The sequence below is a fragment of the Schistocerca nitens genome, chromosome 1 (genome assembly GCF_023898315.1).
Source record: "Schistocerca nitens isolate TAMUIC-IGC-003100 chromosome 1, iqSchNite1.1, whole genome shotgun sequence".
Taxonomy (NCBI): domain Eukaryota; kingdom Metazoa; phylum Arthropoda; class Insecta; order Orthoptera; family Acrididae; genus Schistocerca; species Schistocerca nitens.
In genome coordinates this window covers 1,042,031,935-1,042,052,560 of record NC_064614.1, presented here as the reverse complement: position 1 = coordinate 1,042,052,560, position 20,626 = coordinate 1,042,031,935, and the positions used below count along the sequence as shown (strand labels likewise).

General features: G+C 42.1%; 1 protein-coding gene across 4 annotated transcripts in view; it reads right to left on the bottom strand.

Moving 5' to 3' along the window:
* Positions 1–20,626, bottom strand: part of LOC126197083 (uncharacterized) — a 576,613-nt gene that overhangs the window by 43,592 nt on the left and 512,395 nt on the right. For all 4 annotated transcript variants that reach the window (XM_049934616.1, XM_049934613.1, XM_049934615.1 and 1 more), the window contains exons 3-4: positions 2,312–2,462; positions 264–316 (exon numbers count right to left, since the gene is read on the bottom strand). In XM_049934616.1, coding sequence (XP_049790573.1) covers positions 264–316; positions 2,312–2,462 — 204 coding nt within the window. The remainder of the gene's footprint in view (positions 1–263; positions 317–2,311; positions 2,463–20,626) is intronic.

Here is a 20,626-nt window from a genome sequence, read left to right as displayed (position 1 = left end):
AAGCAAAGGGTGAACATACCCTATACTACTGTTCACTAATAGGTGTCCGGATACTTTTGATTACATAATGTATTAAAAGAACTAAAGTAGGCCAAACTTCATTGCCTTTAACTGAAATATTGCAGATGTTTACAAACTGTATATGGCTCCTTGATACCAGTCTACATTTTCATGTAGTCATAAGCTGTACTACACAGAAAGCACAGCAGTCAAATGCTATTTATATAACTACTAAAGTGTTTCTGCTTTAGTTGTAAATTTACCTTTGGTGAGGGAATATCTGGAGATACACTAGGAGAACGAAATTTTGAAGTTCCTGTAAAATAAAATACAGAGACACAGCTTTTTTAATTGCTTATGTAGAGGCCAGGAAAATACAGCAAGCTATGCATAATACACAAATGCATAAGTACAGTATACAAATTGTTTGTAAAGATCTCTATGGCAACGGCTCTTCCTAGCTCTGAAGACGGCTATTGCTTTTTGCCTACAGCCATTTGAGTGTCACAATTGAAAGCTGTCAAAAGGGTTGCTAGGTATCAGGGTTTCTTACTCAGTGTTTATGACATATTTGTGTATGTAGATTCAGCAGTTTATGTAGGCATTCTCTGTGAAATATATTGTGAATACAGTTAGTAGGAAAGAAGTAATAAATTTAAATATCATGCACAATGCGGCAGTTTTTCGCGCATTTTAGTGTTCATGACATCTTATATCCTGAACTGATAGGTAGATGGTTATTATCCCCACAGTCATTGTTACCTAACAGTAAGGGATATGTGTACCATGTTGAACATACACACGTGCACTGATGAGCCAGAACATTCTGAGCACCTACCAAATAGTATGTCTACCTTTGGTACAGGTAACTGAGGCAACGTGTCATGGCAAGGAACCCTTGAGGCTTGGTAGGTCACTGAAGAGAGTTGGCGTAACATCTGCACACCAAAGTCACCTAATTCCCATAAATTCTGAGGAGAGGGCAATGAGCTCTGATGCCACGTTCAAACACAGCCCAGCTGTGTCCAATCGGGTTCCGATCTGGTGAGTTGGGAGGCAAGCACGTCAATTGGAACTCACGACCGTGTTCTTCAAACCCCTCCATAACACTCTTGGCCTTATGACATGGTGCATTATCTCACTGAAAAATGCCACTGCTATCAGGAAACATGATCATCATGAAGGGGTGTATATTGTCTGCAACCAGTCTACAATACTCCTTGGACACCATGGTGCCATGCATGAGCTCCATTGAACCCAAGGATGCCCACACGAATGTTTCCCAGAGCATAAGAAGTTATTAGGTTCATCAGAGCATGCAATGCTCTGCCACTGTGCCAACGTCCAGTGTCAATGGTCTTATGACCATTTCAGTCATAGTTGCCAATCTCTTGTTGTTATCACTGGCATATGCATGGTTTGTTGGCTGTGGAGGTCCACTATTAGGAGTGTTCGGTGCACTGTGTGTTCAGACACACTTATATTCTGCCCAGCATTAAATTATTATGTTAGTTACACCACAGTCACCACCTGTCCTGTTTTACTAGTCTGCCCAACCTACGATGTCTGACATCTGTAATGAGGGGTGACCACCCAACCCCATGACATCTGGACATGGTTTCTCCTTGGTATTGTCAAATGCTGAAGACACTCACCATAGTACTCCTAGAACAACCGACGAGTTATGCAGTTTCTGAAATGCTCATCCCAAGCCTCCAGTGATCACAAACTGCCCTTGGTCAAAAACGGATAGATCATACACCTCCCCATTCCACAAACAGACAGCATGCTTACTGATTCTACATACACCATGTGTGTGTTTGACTAGCAGTCATTCCTCACCAGCTGATGCTGCTATTGCCTGGACAGGTTTATATCAATAATAGGTCAGTTGTCATAATGTTCTGGCTGACCAGTGTACATACATCCATTTTTATAACATGTATGGAGTTAATAGAAAACCAACAGATGCAACATAGTGCATTTTTTTGAGTAATTTTGTAATTGATGCTTTCTCCCTATGTTTCTTATGTTAAGAATTTTAGTATGAATTATATGTGTTGCCACACAGCACAAATGGAAGGAACTGTCATCCCAAGAATTATTATGAATCACACAACCAGGCCAACATACACATCTGCTGATGAAAAGAACGATAAGACTAAAAGATAATCAAAATCAATGCCAGATATATCTCTATGATAACCATATGTGCATGTAAAAATAATTGTGATGTGACTCATGTGCATGAAGGAAAACACGCATGTAAAAGTACAAATACAAGGCTACAAAATTAGGAATCATTCCATACCATTTTGCGAAGGTGTGCCAGGAAGTGAGGCAAGTAGATCCTGTGGCATTCCTTTGATAACATCTCTCTTTTCAGAGGTAATCACTTTTTGTGGACGGTGTCCCATGAAGGTCTCCACAGTCTCTCTTGTAACTGTTTCAAATTTTGGTTCCTTAAAAAAATAGAAGCAACCACCATGAGGATCTCTGAATAAACCACCATAAGGATTTTTGAATAAACAGAAACATGGAAAAAGTAAAAAATACCATTAAATACTGATACACTATGTGATCAAAAGTATCCAGGCACCCCCAAAAACATACGTTTTTCATATTAGGTGCATTGTGCTGCCACCTTCTGCCAGATATTCCATATCAGCAACCTCAGTGGTCATTAGACATCGTGGGAGAGCAGAATTGGGCACTCCACAGAACTCATGGACTTCTAACAGGGTCAGGTGACTGGGTGTCACTTGTGTCATATGTCTGTATGCGAGATTTCCACATTCCTTTACATCCCTAGGCCCACTGTTTCTGATGTGATAGTGAAGTGGAAATGTGAAGGGACACGTACAGCACAAAAGCGTACAGGCCGACCTCATCTGTTGACTGACAGATACCACTGACAGTTGAAGGGGGTTGTAATGTGTAATAGGCAGATGTCAATTCAGACCATCACACAGGAATTCCAAACTGCATCAGGATCCAGTGCAAATACTATGACAGTTAGGCGAGAGGTGAGAAAACTTGGATTTCATGATCAAGCGGCTGCTCATCACAGTGGTAAATACCACGCGATGCCTTGCTTGATGTCAGGAGCAAAAACAATGGACAATTGAACATTGGAAAAATGTTGTGTGGAGTGATGAATCATGGTACACAATGTGGCGATCTGAAGGCAGGGTGTGGGTAAGGCGAATGTCTGGTGATCATCATCTGCCAGCGTTGTAGTGCCAACAGTAAAATTCGGAGGTGGTGATGTTACGGTGTCGTCATGTTTTTCATGGAGGGGGCTTGCACCACTTGTTGTTTTGCATAGCATTATCACAGCATAGGCCTACATTGATGTTTTAAGCACCTTCTTGCTTCCCACTGTTGAAGAGCAATTTGGGGATGACGATTGCACCTTTCAACATGATCAAACGTTCATAATGCACAGCCTGTGGTGGAGTGGTTACACAACAATAACATCCCTGTAATGGACTAGCCTGTACAGAGTCCTGACTTTAATCCTATAGAACACCTTTGGGATGTTTTGGAATGCCGATTTTGAGCCTGGCCTCACCAACCGACATTGACATCTCTCCTAAGTACAGCACTCCAAGAGAAATGGGCTGCCATTCCCCAAGAAACCTTCCAGCACCTGAGTGAACATATGCCTGCAAGAGTGGAAGCTGTCATCAAGGCTAAGGGTGGGCCAACACCATACTGAATTCCATCATTACCGATGGAGGGTGCCACGAACTTTCAAGTCATTTTCAGCCAGGTGCCCAGATACTTTTGATCACATAGTGTATGAAATTAAATGTATTTCTAACACACAAATTCTGGTATTGATGGACATTGTTCAAAACTGTACCATTTGTGAGCATTATTATTACAATTATAGAAACATTTATTTACTTTAAAATGCTGAAAAATATGAACACTTTCATAAAAATTACAGGGAAATATTGATGACTCACAGAACAGTATCAGCAGTATCATATTATCACATTTTTATTGTGTCTGCATACCATTCACCCTTATTGTAAGGAACACTTGTAAGAAGTCAAATGCTGTAAAGATTTCATAAGATGATAAATATGGCATAGGAGAGAGAATCACTGTGAAGATCTTAGAGAAGCAGCATAGAGCTCACTGTTAGGTGAAGAGTCTCATACATATGCACAGATGTAGAACAACAACAAAATTAGCAAAATCAATAATCCTTCGGGAATTTATGCTTTGTAGGTGTCCAACTGAAATATGATGACAGCCTTCTTTGTTAGATGTTTCTGCATCATAATTTAGGCTATTAAATTGCACATATATTCACATCTGATGCATTGACATCCTTGTACTATTTCTATTTGCTCCCAGATAAGGAAGGCACTTCTCTGGCTTGCTAGCAGTGCGACCAGCTTATCAAAGATGGTAACATCAATACCTTGAGTGGCTACTTTACTATTAATGTGTTACAGAATACCCCCAGCCAGAGAGTTTGACCAACCATATGCTTCACACTTCCAGGAGTTACAGTTCCCCATCAAGGACAAAGATCCTGCTCAGAACCACTTCATTCTGAGCAGCAGTTCTAATTACGTAAATCTGCAGCAATCTCATGTCTCAAACAGATTCTACCCGCATACTCATCGCCAGTGCCAATGATTGTTCTGGGACTTCCCCCAACACAGCCACTCAAGGCAGCCACTATCATTGTCTTTAAATTCTGTACAGCCCACTGCTGATTCTTATTTCATTCTTCTCCTTTTTTTCCTAGTTCTATCCCATAGCTTCACAGATTGGCACGTTAATTTGAATTTGGCAATGTTAGTAGTCGATGGTGACTGGATGCATTCCCTGATACTGTACCCTTACTTACCCTCCAGCCCCTCCCCCGCCCTCCCCCCCCCCACCCCCACCCCAGGATGGAAACTGTGTACCCCAGCGATTGCATCTAATGTTTCAAATCGTGGAAGTGGTCTGCTAACACATGCAGCTATCCCTCCTATCTCCAGTGCTTATTTCAATACTCCATATCTTTTAATTTTTGTTCCTGTCATTTGTCAGTCAATCAAGCTGAAAACTTTTTTCCACTGTCTTAATTTGCTTTTATCACCTTTATTAATCACAGCAACTCCTACTATGCCTTGAACAATATTGTTGTGCAGTCCAGAATTTTGTCAGTCAGTTATTTTTGCAACTATAACACTAACAAAAATTGAGTTATCCAGGTAAATGCTGTTCATATCAGACCCAATATTTGCGGGTATAAATGCGGTTGGTATCCCTGCAGACCCCCGTGTTTAATGTGTAGCTGCAGGAAGTTTCACTGTAGTCTGTCTGTTAATTATTGTTCAGTGCTGTATTGAGTAGAACGTTGTGTCACGCAGTTTGCGAATTTCAAGACGGTAGAGATAGAGGAGCAACACATCCACATTAAATTTTGCGTGAAACCCAAGAAAACCCTTACAGAGACACCAAATAATGCTGGGAGCCTATGGTAATTAATGCTTAAGCCGTACTCAGTGTTACGAATGGTGCACACGGTTTAAAAATGGCCGACGGAAGTTAAAGATGACGCTCATTCAGTGCATCCTTTGACTTCTACCGACAACGCTCAAGTCAGGAACGTGAACGGAATTGTGCGTGCCAATCGAAAACTGACTGTCAGAGAGACTGCAGAAGAATGTAACGTTTCAGTAGGATCATGTCATGAAATCCAGACACAGCATCTTGGACTGCATCTTGTTGCCCCTTCAGTTCTTCCCATGACTCGTGAGTCAAGACCAAAAAATATGGCTCTGAGCACTATGGGACTTAACTTCTGAGGTCATCAGTCTCCTAGAACTCAGAACTACTTAAACCTAACTAACCTAAGGACATCACACACATCCACGCCCGAGGCAGGATTTGAACCTGCAACCGTAGCGGTCGCGTGACTCCAGACTGTAGCGCCTAGAACCGCTCGGCCACGCCGGCCGGTAAGACCAGAAAGACCGCATCGAAATCTATGAAGAGCTTTCGGATCGCGCTAATGAAAACGAGCTGTACCTTCAGAGAATCATAAAAAGTGATGAGACGTGGGTCTGTGGTTATGATGTTGAGACCATGGTTCAGTACTCACAATGGGTCGGGAAAGGTTCTCCAAGACCAAAAAGGGCTCGTCAGGTCGGGACAAATGTCAAAATTATGCTGATAGTTTTCTTTGGCTCTGAAGGATTAGTTCATCATGAATTCGTGCCACAGGATAAACTACTAATCGATGGTACTATCGTGACGTGTTGCGATGCCTGGACAAAAGGAAAATGTGACTAAACAATTCATGGCTCTTGCATCAAGATAACGCACTCACACATTCATCCCTATCGGTGAGTGACTACTGCACAAAAAACTGTCACTGTACTGCTTCATTCTCCGCACTCTCCAGACCTGACCTCTGCGGACATTTTCTTATTTCCAAATTTGAAAACCCCATTGAACGGACGAAGATTTGCAACAATAGATGAAATAAAAGAAAATTCGCATCCAACAAGAGGCTTACCGAGAAGTGAAAACGGCGGTTAGAATCTATGTATCAGTTGTGGAGGAGAGTATTTCGAAGGATGCCATGCACAGAAAGTGAAGGGGAGGCGCAGAAAAATTTTATGGACAAAGTTCCGGAATATTTTAAACAGACCTCGTATACTGGTGTGAAACTATTTACCTACAAGCAACTTTGGAGCACAGGCATGGCGTTGGGCTATCTGCTAATGACAAAATCCTTTTCGGTTTTCGTTCTTTTCTAAACAGGTCACAGGTTGATACTGCACTGATTCTGTTAGAAACGGGCAAGTGCTGCACCTTTAAGGAAATTAGTTCAAAAATGTTCAAATGTGTGTGAAATCTCATGGGACTTAACTGCTAAGGTCATCAGTCCCTAAGCTTACACACTACTTAACCTAAATTATCCTAAGGACAAACACACACACCCATGCCCGAGGGAAGACTCGAACCTCCGCCGGGACCAGCCGCACAATCCATGACCGCTCGTCTAATCCCGCGCGGCAAGGAAATTGGTATCGATAGAACACTGAACCATTGTAAAACCTGAAAGGAGTGATAAACTGAGAGACTGGAAGATCACCTGGATGCCACACTATTGGTCAGCTGGTAGGACAGAAACCGGTGGGAATCCAAGTATTTACGAATCTCGTGTCGACACTCTTAAGTTACAAAGGAAACTCAGTGACTTCAATTCTGGACTTTTGATGGAAGGAATGAGGGCATGACTCGTGTAACAATATTCGGCCAAAAGCAACAGCACCCGTAATTCAACTGAGGAAGATGATGGGGTGAATCATCAATGGCACCAGCATAAGGGGAACAAAACGTCGGACATTTGTGTCCTCGTTACAACGAAAAGTCAAAGAACCATTTCGGATGGCTTCTGAATTCTAATCACACAGTCGCCATCCTGCTGGGATATACCACCCACATATGTGCTGTCGCTTGCTTTCCACATTCCCTCCAGCAAGAGAAGCGCTGCTTAACGGGTTCATGACGGCAGGGAACCAAACATGGTTGCACCCGTTCACGATTTTACTTTGAGCGATACCTTACAGAATCGAACAGCAATATACAAAACATCTCTAGACGTCAGCTTACTTTACAAATGACTAATGTGTTAAACATTTGAATGTTAAGCATTTAAGTGAGAGAAAGCTTAGAAAATGTTTGAAATTATGTTCAAAGTTTGTTGGATGTGGCTAAGAGCTCTCATTATCAAACACTGGATGAGTATATTCGAGGAAATTTGGGCTTAGTGAGGTAATGCAGCCTTATGACATAATGGGTGGTCAGGACAGTCTGAAAAGCGTATAAGGATGTTGTAGAGTGGGTTATGCTGAGGAATTACTGTTAAGAAAAAGGAGGAATTATTAATAAGAAAAAGATTCGATACGGTGCACTGTTTCCGAGTACTGAAGTTAACCAATCAAGTCACAGCGCGTGCAAATTCAAGAAGTCCGGTAGAAATGGTATCATTTACCCTACGGGAAAAACGGCCATCAATTGTACCTGGCGGGACGCTTGAATTTGGGCGTGCAACGACCGGATTGGCTAACTTCAATACTAATTAATTCGGAAACGGTGCGACGTATCGTATCTTCAATGGTTCACATGGCTCTGAGAACTACGGGACTTAACATCTGAGGTCATCAGTCCCCTAGAACTTTTTTTTTTTTTTTTTTTTTGGTCATCAGTCTACTGACTGGTTTGATGCGGCCCGCCACGAATTCCTTTCCTGTGCTAACCTCTTCATCTCAGAGTAGCACTTGCATCCTACGTCCTCAATTATTTGCTTAACGTATTCCACTCTCTGTCTTCCTCTACAGTTTTTGCCCTCTACAGCTCCCTCTAGTACCATGGAAGTCATTCCCTCATGTCTTAGCAGATGTCCTATCATCATGTCCCTTCTCCTTATCAGTGTTTTCCACATATTCTTTTCCTCTCCGATTCTGCGTAGAACCTCCTCATTACTTACCTTATCAGTCCACCTAATTTTCAACATTCGTCTATAGCACCACATCTCAAATGCTTCGATTCTCTTCTGTTCCGGTTTTCCCACGGTCCGTGTTTCACTACCATACAATGCTGTATTCCAGACGTACATCCTCAGAAATTTCTTCCTCAAATTAAGGCCGGTATTTGATATTAGTAGACTTCTCTTGGCCAGAAATGCCTTTTTTGCCATAGCGAGTCTGCTTTTGATGTCCTCCTTGCTCCGTCCGTCATTGGTTATTTTACTGCCTAGGTAGCAGAATTCCTTAACTTCATTGACTTCGTGACCATCAATCCTGATGTTAAGTTTCTCGCTGTTCTCATTTCTACTACTTCTCATTACCTTCGTCTTTCTCCGATTTACTCTCAAACCATACTGTGTATTCATTAGACTGTTCATTCCGTTCAGCAGATCATTTAATTCTTCTTCACTTTCACTCAGGATAGCAATGTCATCAGCGAATCGTATCATTGATATCCTTTCACCTTGTATTTTAATTCCACTCCTGAACCTTTCTTTTATTTCCATCATTGCTTCCTCGATGTACAGATTGAAGAGTAGGGGCGAAAGGCTACAGCCTTGTCTTACACCCTTCTTAATACGTGCACTTCGTTCTTGATCGTCCACTCTTCTTATTCCCTCTTGGTTGTTGTACATATTGTATATGACCCGTCTCTCCCTATAGCTTGTCTCTACTTTTTTCAGAATCTCGAACAGCTTGCACCATTTTATATTGTCGAATGCTTTTTCCAGGTCGACAAATCCTATGAAAGTGTCTTGATTTTTCTTTAGCCTTGCTTCCATTATTAGCCGTAACGTCAGAATTGCCTCTCTCGTCCCTTTACTTTTCCTAAAGCCAAACTGATCGTCACCTAGTGCATTCTCAATTTTCTTTTCCATTCTTCTGTATATTATTCTTGTAAGCAGCTTCGATGCATGAGCTGTTAAGCTGATTGTGCGATAATTCTCGCACTTGTCAGCTCTTGCCGTCTTCGGAATTGTGTGGATGATGCTTTTCCGAAAGTCAGATGGTATATCGTCAGACTCATATATTCTACACACCAACGCGAATAGTCGTTTTGTTGCCACTTCCCCCAATGATTTTAGAAATTCTGATGGAATGCTATCTATCCCTTCTGCCTTATTTGACCGTAAGTCCTCCAAAGCTCTTTTAAATTCCGATTCTAATACTGGATCCCCTATCTCTTATAATCGACTCCTGTTTCTTCTTCTATCAGATCAGACAAATCTTCACCCTCATAGAGGCTTTCAATGTATTCTTTCCACCTATCTGCTCTCTCCTCTGCATTTAACAGTGGAATTCCCGTTGCACTCTTAATATTACCACCGTTGCTTTTAATGTCACCAAAGGTTGTTCTGACTTTCCTGTATGCTGAGTCTGTCCTTCCGACAATCATATCTTTTTCGAAGTCTTTACATTTTTCCTGCATCCATTTAGTCTTAGCTTCCCTGCACTTCCTATTTATTTCATTCCTCAGCGACTTGTATTTCTGTATTCCTGATTTTCCCGGAACATGTTTGTACTTCCTCCTTTCATCAATCAACTGAAGTATTTCTTCTGTTACCCATGGTTTCTTCGCAGCTACCTTCTTTGTACCTATGTTTTCCTTCCCAACTTCCGTGATGGCCCTTTTTAGAGATGTCCATTCCTCTTCAACTGTACTGCCTACTGCACTATTCCTTATTGCTGTATCTATAGCGTTAGAGAAGTTCAAACGTATCTCGTCATTCCTTAGTACTTCCGTATCCCACTTCTTTGCGTATTGATTCTTCCTGACTAATGTCTTGAACTTCAGCCTACTCTTCATCACTACTATATTGTGATCTGAGTCTACATCTGCTCCTGGGTACGCCTTACAATCCAGTATCTGATTTCGGAATCTCTGTCTGACCATGATGTAATGTAATTGAAATCTTCCCGTATCTCCCGGCCTTTTCCAAGTATACCTCCTCCTCTTGTGATTCTTGAACAGGGTATTCGCTATTACTAGCTGAAACTTGTTACAGAACTCAATTAGTCTTTCTCCTCTTTCATTCCTCGTCCCAAGCCCATATTCTCCTGTAACCTTTTCTTCTACTCCTTCCCCTACAACTGCATTCCAGTCGCCCATGACTATTAGATTTTCGTCCCCCTTTACATACTGCATTACCCTTTCAATATCCTCATACACTTTCTCTATCTGTTCATCTTCAGCTTGCGACGTCGGCATGTATACCTGAACTATCGTTGTCGGTGTTGGTCTGCTGTCGATTCTGATTAGAACAACCCGGTCACTGAACTGTTCACAGTAACACACCCTCTGCCCTACCTTCCTATTCATAACGAATCCTACACCTGTTATACCATTTTCTGCTGCTGTTGATATTACCCGATACTCATCTGACCAGAAATCCTTGTCTTCCCTCCACTTCACTTCACTGACCCCTACTATATCTAGCTTGAGCCTTTGCATTTCCCTTTTCAGATTTTCTAGTTTCCCTACCACGTTCAAGCTTCTGACATTCCACGCCCCGACTCGTAGAACGTTATCCTTTCGTTGATTATTCAATCTTTTTCTCATGGTAATCTCCCCCTTGACAGTCCCCTCCCGGAGATCCGAATGGGGGACTATTCCGGAATCTTTTGCCAATGGAGAGATCATCATGACACTTCTTCAAATACAGGCCACATGTCCTGTGGATACACGTTACGTGTCTTTAATGCAGTGGTTTCCATTGCCTTCTGCATCCTCATGTCGTTGATCATTGCTGATTCTTCCGCCTTTAGGGGCAATTTCCCACCCCTAGGACAAGAGAGTGCCCTGAACCTCTATCCGCTCCTCCGCCCTCTTTGACAAGGCCGTTGGCAGAATGAGGCCGACTTTTTATGCCGGAAGTCTTTGGCCGCCAATGCTGATTATTTATCAAAATTTAGGCAGTGGCGGGGCTCGAACCCGGGACCGAAGACGTTTTTGATTATGAAGCAATGACGCTACCCCCCCCCCTTTTTTTTTCAATCTCATTTTGTTCACTTTTGTTCGTTGCATCTGTTCGGGGCGGACGTCGTAAGACATCTGTTTAAGTTCGTTGTTGATCGATTAGCTCAGTTTTTTTTTTATTACAGAGGGCTGTTAACCCTCTGACCGAACACGCTGAGCTACCGTGCCGGCTCCCTAGAACTTAGAACTACTTAAACCTAACTGACCTAAGGACATCACACACACCCATGCCCGAGGCAGGATTTGAACCTGCGACTGTAGCAGTCGCGCGGTTCCGGACTGAAGCGCCTAGAACCGCTCGGTGACATCGGCCGGCTATCGAATCTTTTTCTTAACAATAATTTCTCAGGCCTACACAGTTTCTAACCATTAATAATTGTCTTACTGTTTTAAACCTTTAACTTAAGATTGTACCTCTTACTGACTTCATCACGACAGCTTTCTAAATTCGGTCAACGGTTATATGAAATATTGAAAATAAAATTTCTGTTGTTCCGGAAGCCTTTAGATAGGCGAACTGCGACTTCAAACCGGGTTATCCAGTTAGTGGTATGTATGTTATTACAGTACTGGGACACAACAAGACCCAACTGTACACGCGTAAACGAAGGCTATTGCGAAAAAATGTGAGCGTAAGTAATTATTGTGTGTTTCTGCTGTATCTGAAGTGGCTTTTTGCTACTAAATTCGGCCGACTATGAGCGAGAGGTATCGTATCAGACAGTGGACGATCATCGCCAACGTCGTTTACTAACGATTGCTCACGCTGATTAAGTTAAAACTAGCTGTGAGACTCGTGGAGGTACCGAGGTTCACGGAGATCCAGTACTTTAAGAGTATCCCACTTCTTAGACACTCATCTGGGTTAGAAGCTACATTTTTTCTACAAGATATCTAGACTTATTCCCTAATCGTGCTGTAATGTATCTCAGACGCATGTCGTATTGTGGTTATGTTCCTCTGGTATTAAATATTCTCCTAACTCTCCGTAACTAAAGTTTTCCCTCACTCTGCATGCTCCAAATCCACTGAATACGTCGCTCAGTTTTAAATTCCGAATTTAATGAAGGCATGCAGTACGAACGTCTGGGAGAAACTAAGGTGAAGAAGCGCTACGGCAATCATAAATCATGTTTACAAGCGGAAAACTGCTGCGGAATAATGTCAGAACATCATAATTTCGCTTTTTAGGAGTTCGCAAGGCAACTTCTTTCACCATCCATCGACACCCTTGCACCACTCTCCTCACCGCCGACCCAAACCAAAAAAAAAAAATTGCCAAAACTGTATTTCTGACTTTTGTCTTTTAAAGCCACCGCCGATGAATATCAAATCTTCTAAAAGCCAGAGGGAAAAAGACGTGAATCCTACTGCACAGGAAAGATGACGGAGAGGTGGGCGTAAAAGTACTGTGGAAAAAAATAAAAAAAATAAAAACAAAGCGGAACAGGTAAATATTATGGCTAGGAACTGGGCTGAATAGCGTAATCATTGAGGATGTAACTGATGAAGTGCATTTGCAGCGTTATTGGAAGCTTACATGGAAGACACGTACGATGTGTTGTTATTGTCGTTGTGGTCTTCAGTCCGAAGACTGGTTTGATGCAGCTCTCCCTGCTGCTCTATCCTGTGCAAGCCTCTTCATCTCCAAGTAACTACTGCAACCTACATCCTTCTGAATCTGCTTATTGCATTCACCTCTTGGCCTCCATCTACGATTTTTATCCCTCACGTTTCCCTACAACACTAAAAAAAATGGTTCAAATGGCTCTGAGCACTATGGGACTTAACTGCTGAGGTCATTAGACCCCTAGAACTTAGAACTACTTAAACCTAACTAACCTAAGGATATCACACACATCCATGCCCGAGGCAGGATTCGAACCTGCGACCGTAGCGGTCGCGCGGTTCCAGACTGTGGCGCCTAGAACCGCTCGGCCACACCGGCAGGCTACAACACTAACTTGGTGATTCTTAGATATCTAAGAATGTGTTCTATCAACCGACAGGACGACGGCTCAATCCCGTCTCCAACCATCCTGATTTAGGTTTTCCGTGATTTCCCTAAATCGTTTCAGGCAAATGCCGGGATGGTTCCTTTGAAAGGGCAATCCAATTGTATTCAGTTCCTCCTCATTACCCATTTTAACTTCATTATTTTTCTGTAGCACCACATTTCAATAGCCTCTAATCTCTCTTTGTCTGAATAGTTTATCGTCCATCACTTTTCTTGCCATTGCCAGTCTACCTATTATATTCTTTTCATTTCGGTCATCATCAGTTATTTTGCTTCCCAAATAGCGAAACTCATTTCATATTTTTAGCGTCTAACTCCCTCAACATAACGTCATTTAATTCGACAACATTCCAATACCTCTGTTTTGCTTTTGTTGGTGTCCTCCTATCAAATACTCTTCCAGGTCCTTTACTATCTCCGACAAAATTACAGTGTCATCGGCAAACCTCACACCTTTCATTTCTTCTTCCTGAACTTCAATTCCTACTCCAAGTTGCTCAATGTGCAAATTGAATAACATCGGGGATAGGCTACAACCCTGTCTCATTTCCCTTCTCAACCACTGCTTCCTCTTCATGCCCCTCCACTCATAACTGCCATCCGGTTTCTATACAAATAGTAAATAGCCTTTCGCTTCCCGTACTTTACCCCTGCTAGCTTCAGAATTTTCAGGAGAGTCCACCGAACATTGTCAAAAGCGTTCTGTAAATCTACAAATGATATAAATGTAGCTCGTGTAATGCACGTATTTCTTTGTGTAACTTTCACACACAGTACTGTCGACCTAATCAGTGATTAATGTGCGAGCGCCGGCCGCTGTGGCCGAGCGGTTCTGGGCGCTTCAGTCCGCAACCGCGCTGCTGCTACGGTCGCAGGTTCGAATCCTGCCTCGGGCGTGGATGTGTGTGATGTCCTTAGGTTGGTTAGGTTTCAGTAGTTCTAAGTCAAGGGGACTGATGACCTCAGATGTTAAGTCCCATAGTGCTCAGGGCCTTTTAATGTGTGGGTGCGCAAGCAACCGGTGCGCGCGCTCGGGCGCTTGTGTGTGTGTGTGTGTGTGTGTGTGTGTGTGTGTGTGTGTGTGTATAATCCTGTTCCGTTTCTTTCTTAGTCCATTTTTTAAAAAAACTAGCTGTGTCCTCCCTTTCTTTCCGCCTTAGTCAATTTTTTGACAATTGGCTGTGTCCTGTATGTATTGCAATGCTCCTTTTTCTTTCTACGTAAATACACAAACACAAAACAGGCACATCTAAACGTACAAAATAAATGACAGACAATGATGTTTGTGCATCCCGTTATATGTGAAAAATTTATTAATGCGCTTTTTGATGAACAATATTTTTGCCCACTGCTTCGCCCCGTAAACAAATAGTTCACACATATACCGGATGTAAACGACAACTATTTACAATGTACCACAGTGGTGGTGAGGAGGTGTCGAGACATAAGACACTTGTGTATCAAGCCGGGGAACAACCTCAAACTGGCCTACAGTGCATTGCCGCCGCGCGAGATTCTGAAATTCCTCCTGTCCTCTTAGACCAGCGTCTTAGTCATCCACATATAAATTTTGTGAGTTTTATAGCTTAAAATTAATAACTGCATCGTTTTGTTCCTCTGGCCCTCTTGCTACGAGACTACTGTGCTTGTAAGGGTTAAGTTTAGAGTGAACTGCAAACGAATTTAGTTTTTGCATAATGTTTTAAAAGTATTGTTTTCTTTATTACCTTCACAAAAAAGGTTAACTTACTAACTTAAAATATTGCAGCAGCGTGAGAGGATATTCAACGTTGATGTGGCTCGCGTGCGCTTGTAGTTTAGTGTGATTTAGTAGGCCAATTCCAGGTTATTTCCCCGAGTTGATAGACCTCAAGCGTCTTATATCAAACTTTTTAGTCCCCTTAACCACTGTGGAACGCTTTAAACAGCTGTGATTTATGCCCTGCATGTATTTCACACACATTTAACAAGTTTCACACATGTTTGTACATACAGTACATGTCATTCGTGTGTCTAGCGAAATCTGCCCTGGAGTTTCGTCTGAATTAAAAGGAGACGTGTAATGCGGCCAGTAACTGATGCTGTTAACGAGAAAAAGAACGGAAGCTGCCAAATGTCAGATGCACCGCTTTTTTACACCATACGACTGAAGATCTGGTATTCCCTAAATCCAAAAAGGTATTTCTCTTTCGTAGTGTCCGTCTCGTCGCATGGGCTCCGCTGTTTTTTCACCATTTCGAAATTTCATTTTGTTTTAACTCTTTTAGCTGGGTGCCCTTCTACCGCCACAGTCGTCAGTTAATGTAAGGCCCCCGTACACGATCAAACAATTTGTCAAACTTTACAAACTTTGCCAAATATTTGACAGTGTACGCACTGCTTCACGTATTTGTCAAACGCAGAGCGTGTTTTTGAGATATTTTGACTGATGAAAAATTTTACAAGATGGCGGATGTTATTTTTGTGTTTATGTTTCGCCGCATTGTTTGGTGAAAATGAGTTTTATTACAATTTATCTCCCTCTATCGTGAGTTTCCACAACTACGGAAGCTACTGTGAAGCATAAAAACAAAACAGCACTGGCTATTAGAGATGGGCAAACTGAAACACTTAACTGTTTCGAAACAAATGAAACAGTACACTGTAATGGTTCGATACGCTGTTTCGAAATAGTGAAACAGTTTGTGCTTTGTAATCTAATAAACCTACACATTTTATCACCTTGAATGTCTACTGTATAAGTATGTCCATATAAACAAAAATGAGGTGCGAGAACGATGATCATATCGCAGAAAGTATGAAACTATCACTTAGGCCTCTTGGCAGTTTCGTATTTCCTGCAGCAAATGCGCTGCTTTCGTGTCGTGTGACTTTCATACTTAACAGTTGGCTGAGGACAGCCATAGCTGAAGACAGAAGAACCACCACGAACGGAACTGGAGGTGGGAGCAAACTGCAGAAACAACGGATATGCTACTAGGATTCCCACATTCCGTTAGTATGGGTAATATACCCATCCTGCTAATTTCCATGCACACAAAGGGAATCATTGTGGATAATAGGCACAGTGATTATAGACTCACAAATAATGCGAAATAATTCGAATAAATAACAAAATACAACTGAAAAAATTTTGGTCTTTCAAGGTGTTTCGAACCGTTACTATAAATTCATCATGCTTCCCAGCCCTTCCCGTTCACCATTACACTATCAGTGATATGTCAAACAGATTGCTTGCAATTATACCTACATCAAATTTATGTATATGTCTAATAACTGTCACTCTATTCCTTTTTTATTCAAAATGTTGTAGGCTTACTTGCGTTTCTTAATATGATTACTGTACATGAACAGAGAAGCGTATGTTATAAAAAAAAGTGTAATTTAATTGAATGATTTTCACAAATTTATTATTTTGAATGTGAATAGTATGCGTTGTCTTATTGTTTGGTTAGTGTTTATAAAGCAGATGTTACGCCATTTCGGAATAGGACAGTCAGCTAGAAACGAAGCTTTATTTTCGGATATCTTAAGCTTCATGCTATTGCTTGTCAAAAAGATTTCGACACTCTTGAAAGTGTTTCATGCAGTGGTATGTTGTGTTTCAGTACCTGTGCCGAGCCCGAATCTCTTCCGACACAGAGCGGAACGAAACATCACTGTTTCGATACAATTAGTCTGTTCCAAGCACAGGTGGACTGAAACAGCCTTATTTTGAAACAACGATACAGTTTCTGTGTCTGGTTCGAGATCGAATCTGGTCCGGTTATCCGAGACAGGGCGGAATGAAACACCACTGTTTCGAAACAGTGAATCACAGCCGTTCCGAAACACTGAAACAGTTCCACGTATCGATACACTGTATCGAAACGTAGAAACAGTGGCCAAGTCTACTGGCTATTACCAAACTGGTAGGCTCGTCTCACTTTTACTAGTCGTGTTACTCATTATGCAGGAAGAGGTTAAGAAGAAAATCAGTAGGTACGCACGAAATACAAGCGGGAGTGCAATACAATTTTAAAAAATCGAAAATCTTCGTGTGTTGTCCGGACAGTACAGTATGTATGTTTCCACATTTTGCTATTTTAATGACCTATCATTAGATGACCAAGCAGAAGAAGCTATACGAGCAAATCAGTCTACGAAAAAGAAATTGTGTAACAGTAGCCGGCTTGGCTGATAGATTACCTTCTGTACAGTTGAATACAGTACACTAAAATACCACCTGATCCCATACACGAATCGTTAAACTTGCGAATTAGTCGGTCATTCGTGACGTATGAATGACGTTTTTTGGCTGCTTGAGAGGAAATCTTAGCGCAAAGTGCAGCTTGTAGTTCGTTTTAAAATTTTTAACGTCTGCAATCCATTCAAAGCAACTGTCGGCCAAATACCATAAAGTGAGATCCCGGATTTTATTCATGCATGACAGTTTTCTCTAAGAGAGCCTCTTAATTGAGACTGAATATGCACCTGGCATCAGCGATGCTTCCTTCCGCCCCTTATCTCGCACTTACCCCCACCATGACCGCCAACACAAAGAGGGAACCTCTCGCTTCGTGAGTCGTGACGCTGAATCGAACATCTGACGTACGTTCATTGCATATTCATGCCGTGTAAAGTTTACGAGGGGTTAGAGGGACCGCTTACATCATCTGTCTGCACCGCATGGAGAGAATATGTAAAATGATGTGACGATACTTATATTTATCCTTCAATAGATTATAAAAACATGCTCTGAGTCTTCTACAGATTTACGTAACACACACATTTCCTGTCCGCTACCAAGATCCTGCACCTCAAAAGTAGTACGAGGATCGCCCAGAAAGTAAAGCACCACCTTTTTTTTCCTCATCAAACAACAATGGTAAGAATGCGAAATTTATGTAAGCATTATTTGAAGTTGCCGGAGTGCGCGCGCAAATTTTCCATTACTTCTTACAGAAAGCGTAGCTGCAGCAATGTTTCAAAATAGCGTCTCTTAGTAATGCATGTTACAAGAAGCGTGTCGTCATTGAATTTCTCACTCTGGAGAGAGAAACTGTTGGGAATATTCACAAACGTATGTGTGCATTTTATGAAGCATCTGCAGTCGACAGAAGTACGGTTAGTAGCTGGGCAAAGAGGGTGAGGCAATTACGAGAAGGCGGTTTGGCAGAGCTCCAGGATTTGCAGCGTTGGGGGAGGACATACAGGGGTGTCACACTTTGCGAGACGCAGCTTGGTGATGTGCTCATTCGTGATTCCAAGAGGCAGCGTCATTAACTTTGTAGCGTATGTGAACACATTAATCAAACTCAAGAAGCGCTTCCAGACACTTCGGCGCCATAACAACCCAGGTGATTGATTCACGATGATAATGATCGGCCTCACACACGTTTAAGAACAGAACACATCACTAAACAGGGCTGAACACTGTTACCCTATCCATGCAACAACCCTGAACTGCCTCCCTCAGACTTCCACTTGTGTCAGCCATTATGCCCCTCGTGGAAGCAATTTTGAGGGCGGCAAAGAGGTGAGTCGCACACTGAAGAAAGGGCATCATGACCAGAACAAGGAATGGTACCGATGGGGCTTACACACCTTTGTGTCTCACTGGAGGAAGGCCATAGAATTGGAAGGTGATTCCTGGAAAATTAGGGAGTATGGAAGAAACATCACTCTTTCTTGTGTGTACGTTTCACTGTGTTCAATAAACAATTGTTGAAGGAAAACAAATGCGATGCATTACTTTCTGGCCAACAATTATATAACTAACTGGTGTGATATTCCTGGCTGTGACCACCAGTATTTTATTTTGCTAGAAGCTCGCCTTACTGCAGCTTGATACAGACGAAGTAGCATATGGTACAAAAGTGGAGTGAGGTACAAGCGACAGATGGTACCAACCCCGTGGACGAGTCCGCCAATTGTACTGAACTTGCTTCTGATTGACCAGCACATTCGGGTTCTAGGAGCCAAAGCGCCCAACTTTTCTTATTAGCTATTGATATACTTTTCATTGTATTTAACCCAGTTTTTAGTATGACAATCTCTCGTGGTTACACTACGAGTTTACCGTTTTTGTTTATTAAATTTCACTAGTTTTGAGAAACATAAGAGTAACGATATTGCAACCGAAGTGCTTCGGACATCTTCGGGTCGCTTTGGCGCGCCTGGGAGACGAAGTACTTTGGCTGCGCTACTCTCTCTGTTTCGGACGTTCTGGAGGGACGCACTTGTACTCTATATCGGAAGTTGGATGGGAAAGTTACTGAACAATTAAGAAAGGTATGTCGAGTGTAAAATGTGTGAATATTTAAGTAACAACAGACCACGATACATTAATGAGAAGTGTCGCCTACCACCTTTGTCAGTATTACAGATCTTGCCCTCTGTAGACACAGAGACTTAATCTGGGCAAGTGGCATCCCATAAAAGAGCCTCCGCCGAAGAAGATCCCACGGCCAGCGAATTGTCTTCTGCACCGAGGACACAACTTTAGAAGACGACTGGTTGGTGGAAAGAACGGTTAGAGACTCCTATTCCATCTCTCCAGCTTTCAGATCTGACTCCCAACGGAAACATATTTAATACAAAGCATCCGTTGCTGGGAACATCTACTTAAAGAAAGGCTACTATCCGTTAATGAAACTGTGAACTAGGTGAGACGTGAAAATCATTGTGAGAACACTGGATTGTAATGATCATCATAAAATGCCCGAATCAATAGTGTATGAACAGCGAAAAAGATAAAAAGCGACACTATGTGAACTGTGAAATTATATCCAACTTTTGTATATTTCTTTGAACTGTTGGGCAACAAAATCTATAAATGCCGCTAATTAATCCGCGTCTATGGTTGACTTCAGCAGCCGAAGACGCTCAACACGACAAAAGTAATACGGCGAGCAGCAGCAGCAGCATCGCGCCGGAGAAGAAGGTAACGTGTGCGCTTATCACTTTACAGCTAGCGAGAGGAAGCTAGTATTGACAAACACAGGGATATTTAAGAATACTGTTAAATTGGTTCGTGATAATTTCTTTAATAACAAAATGTCGGGGAGAAACGCAGTACAATCTTAGAACCAGAGA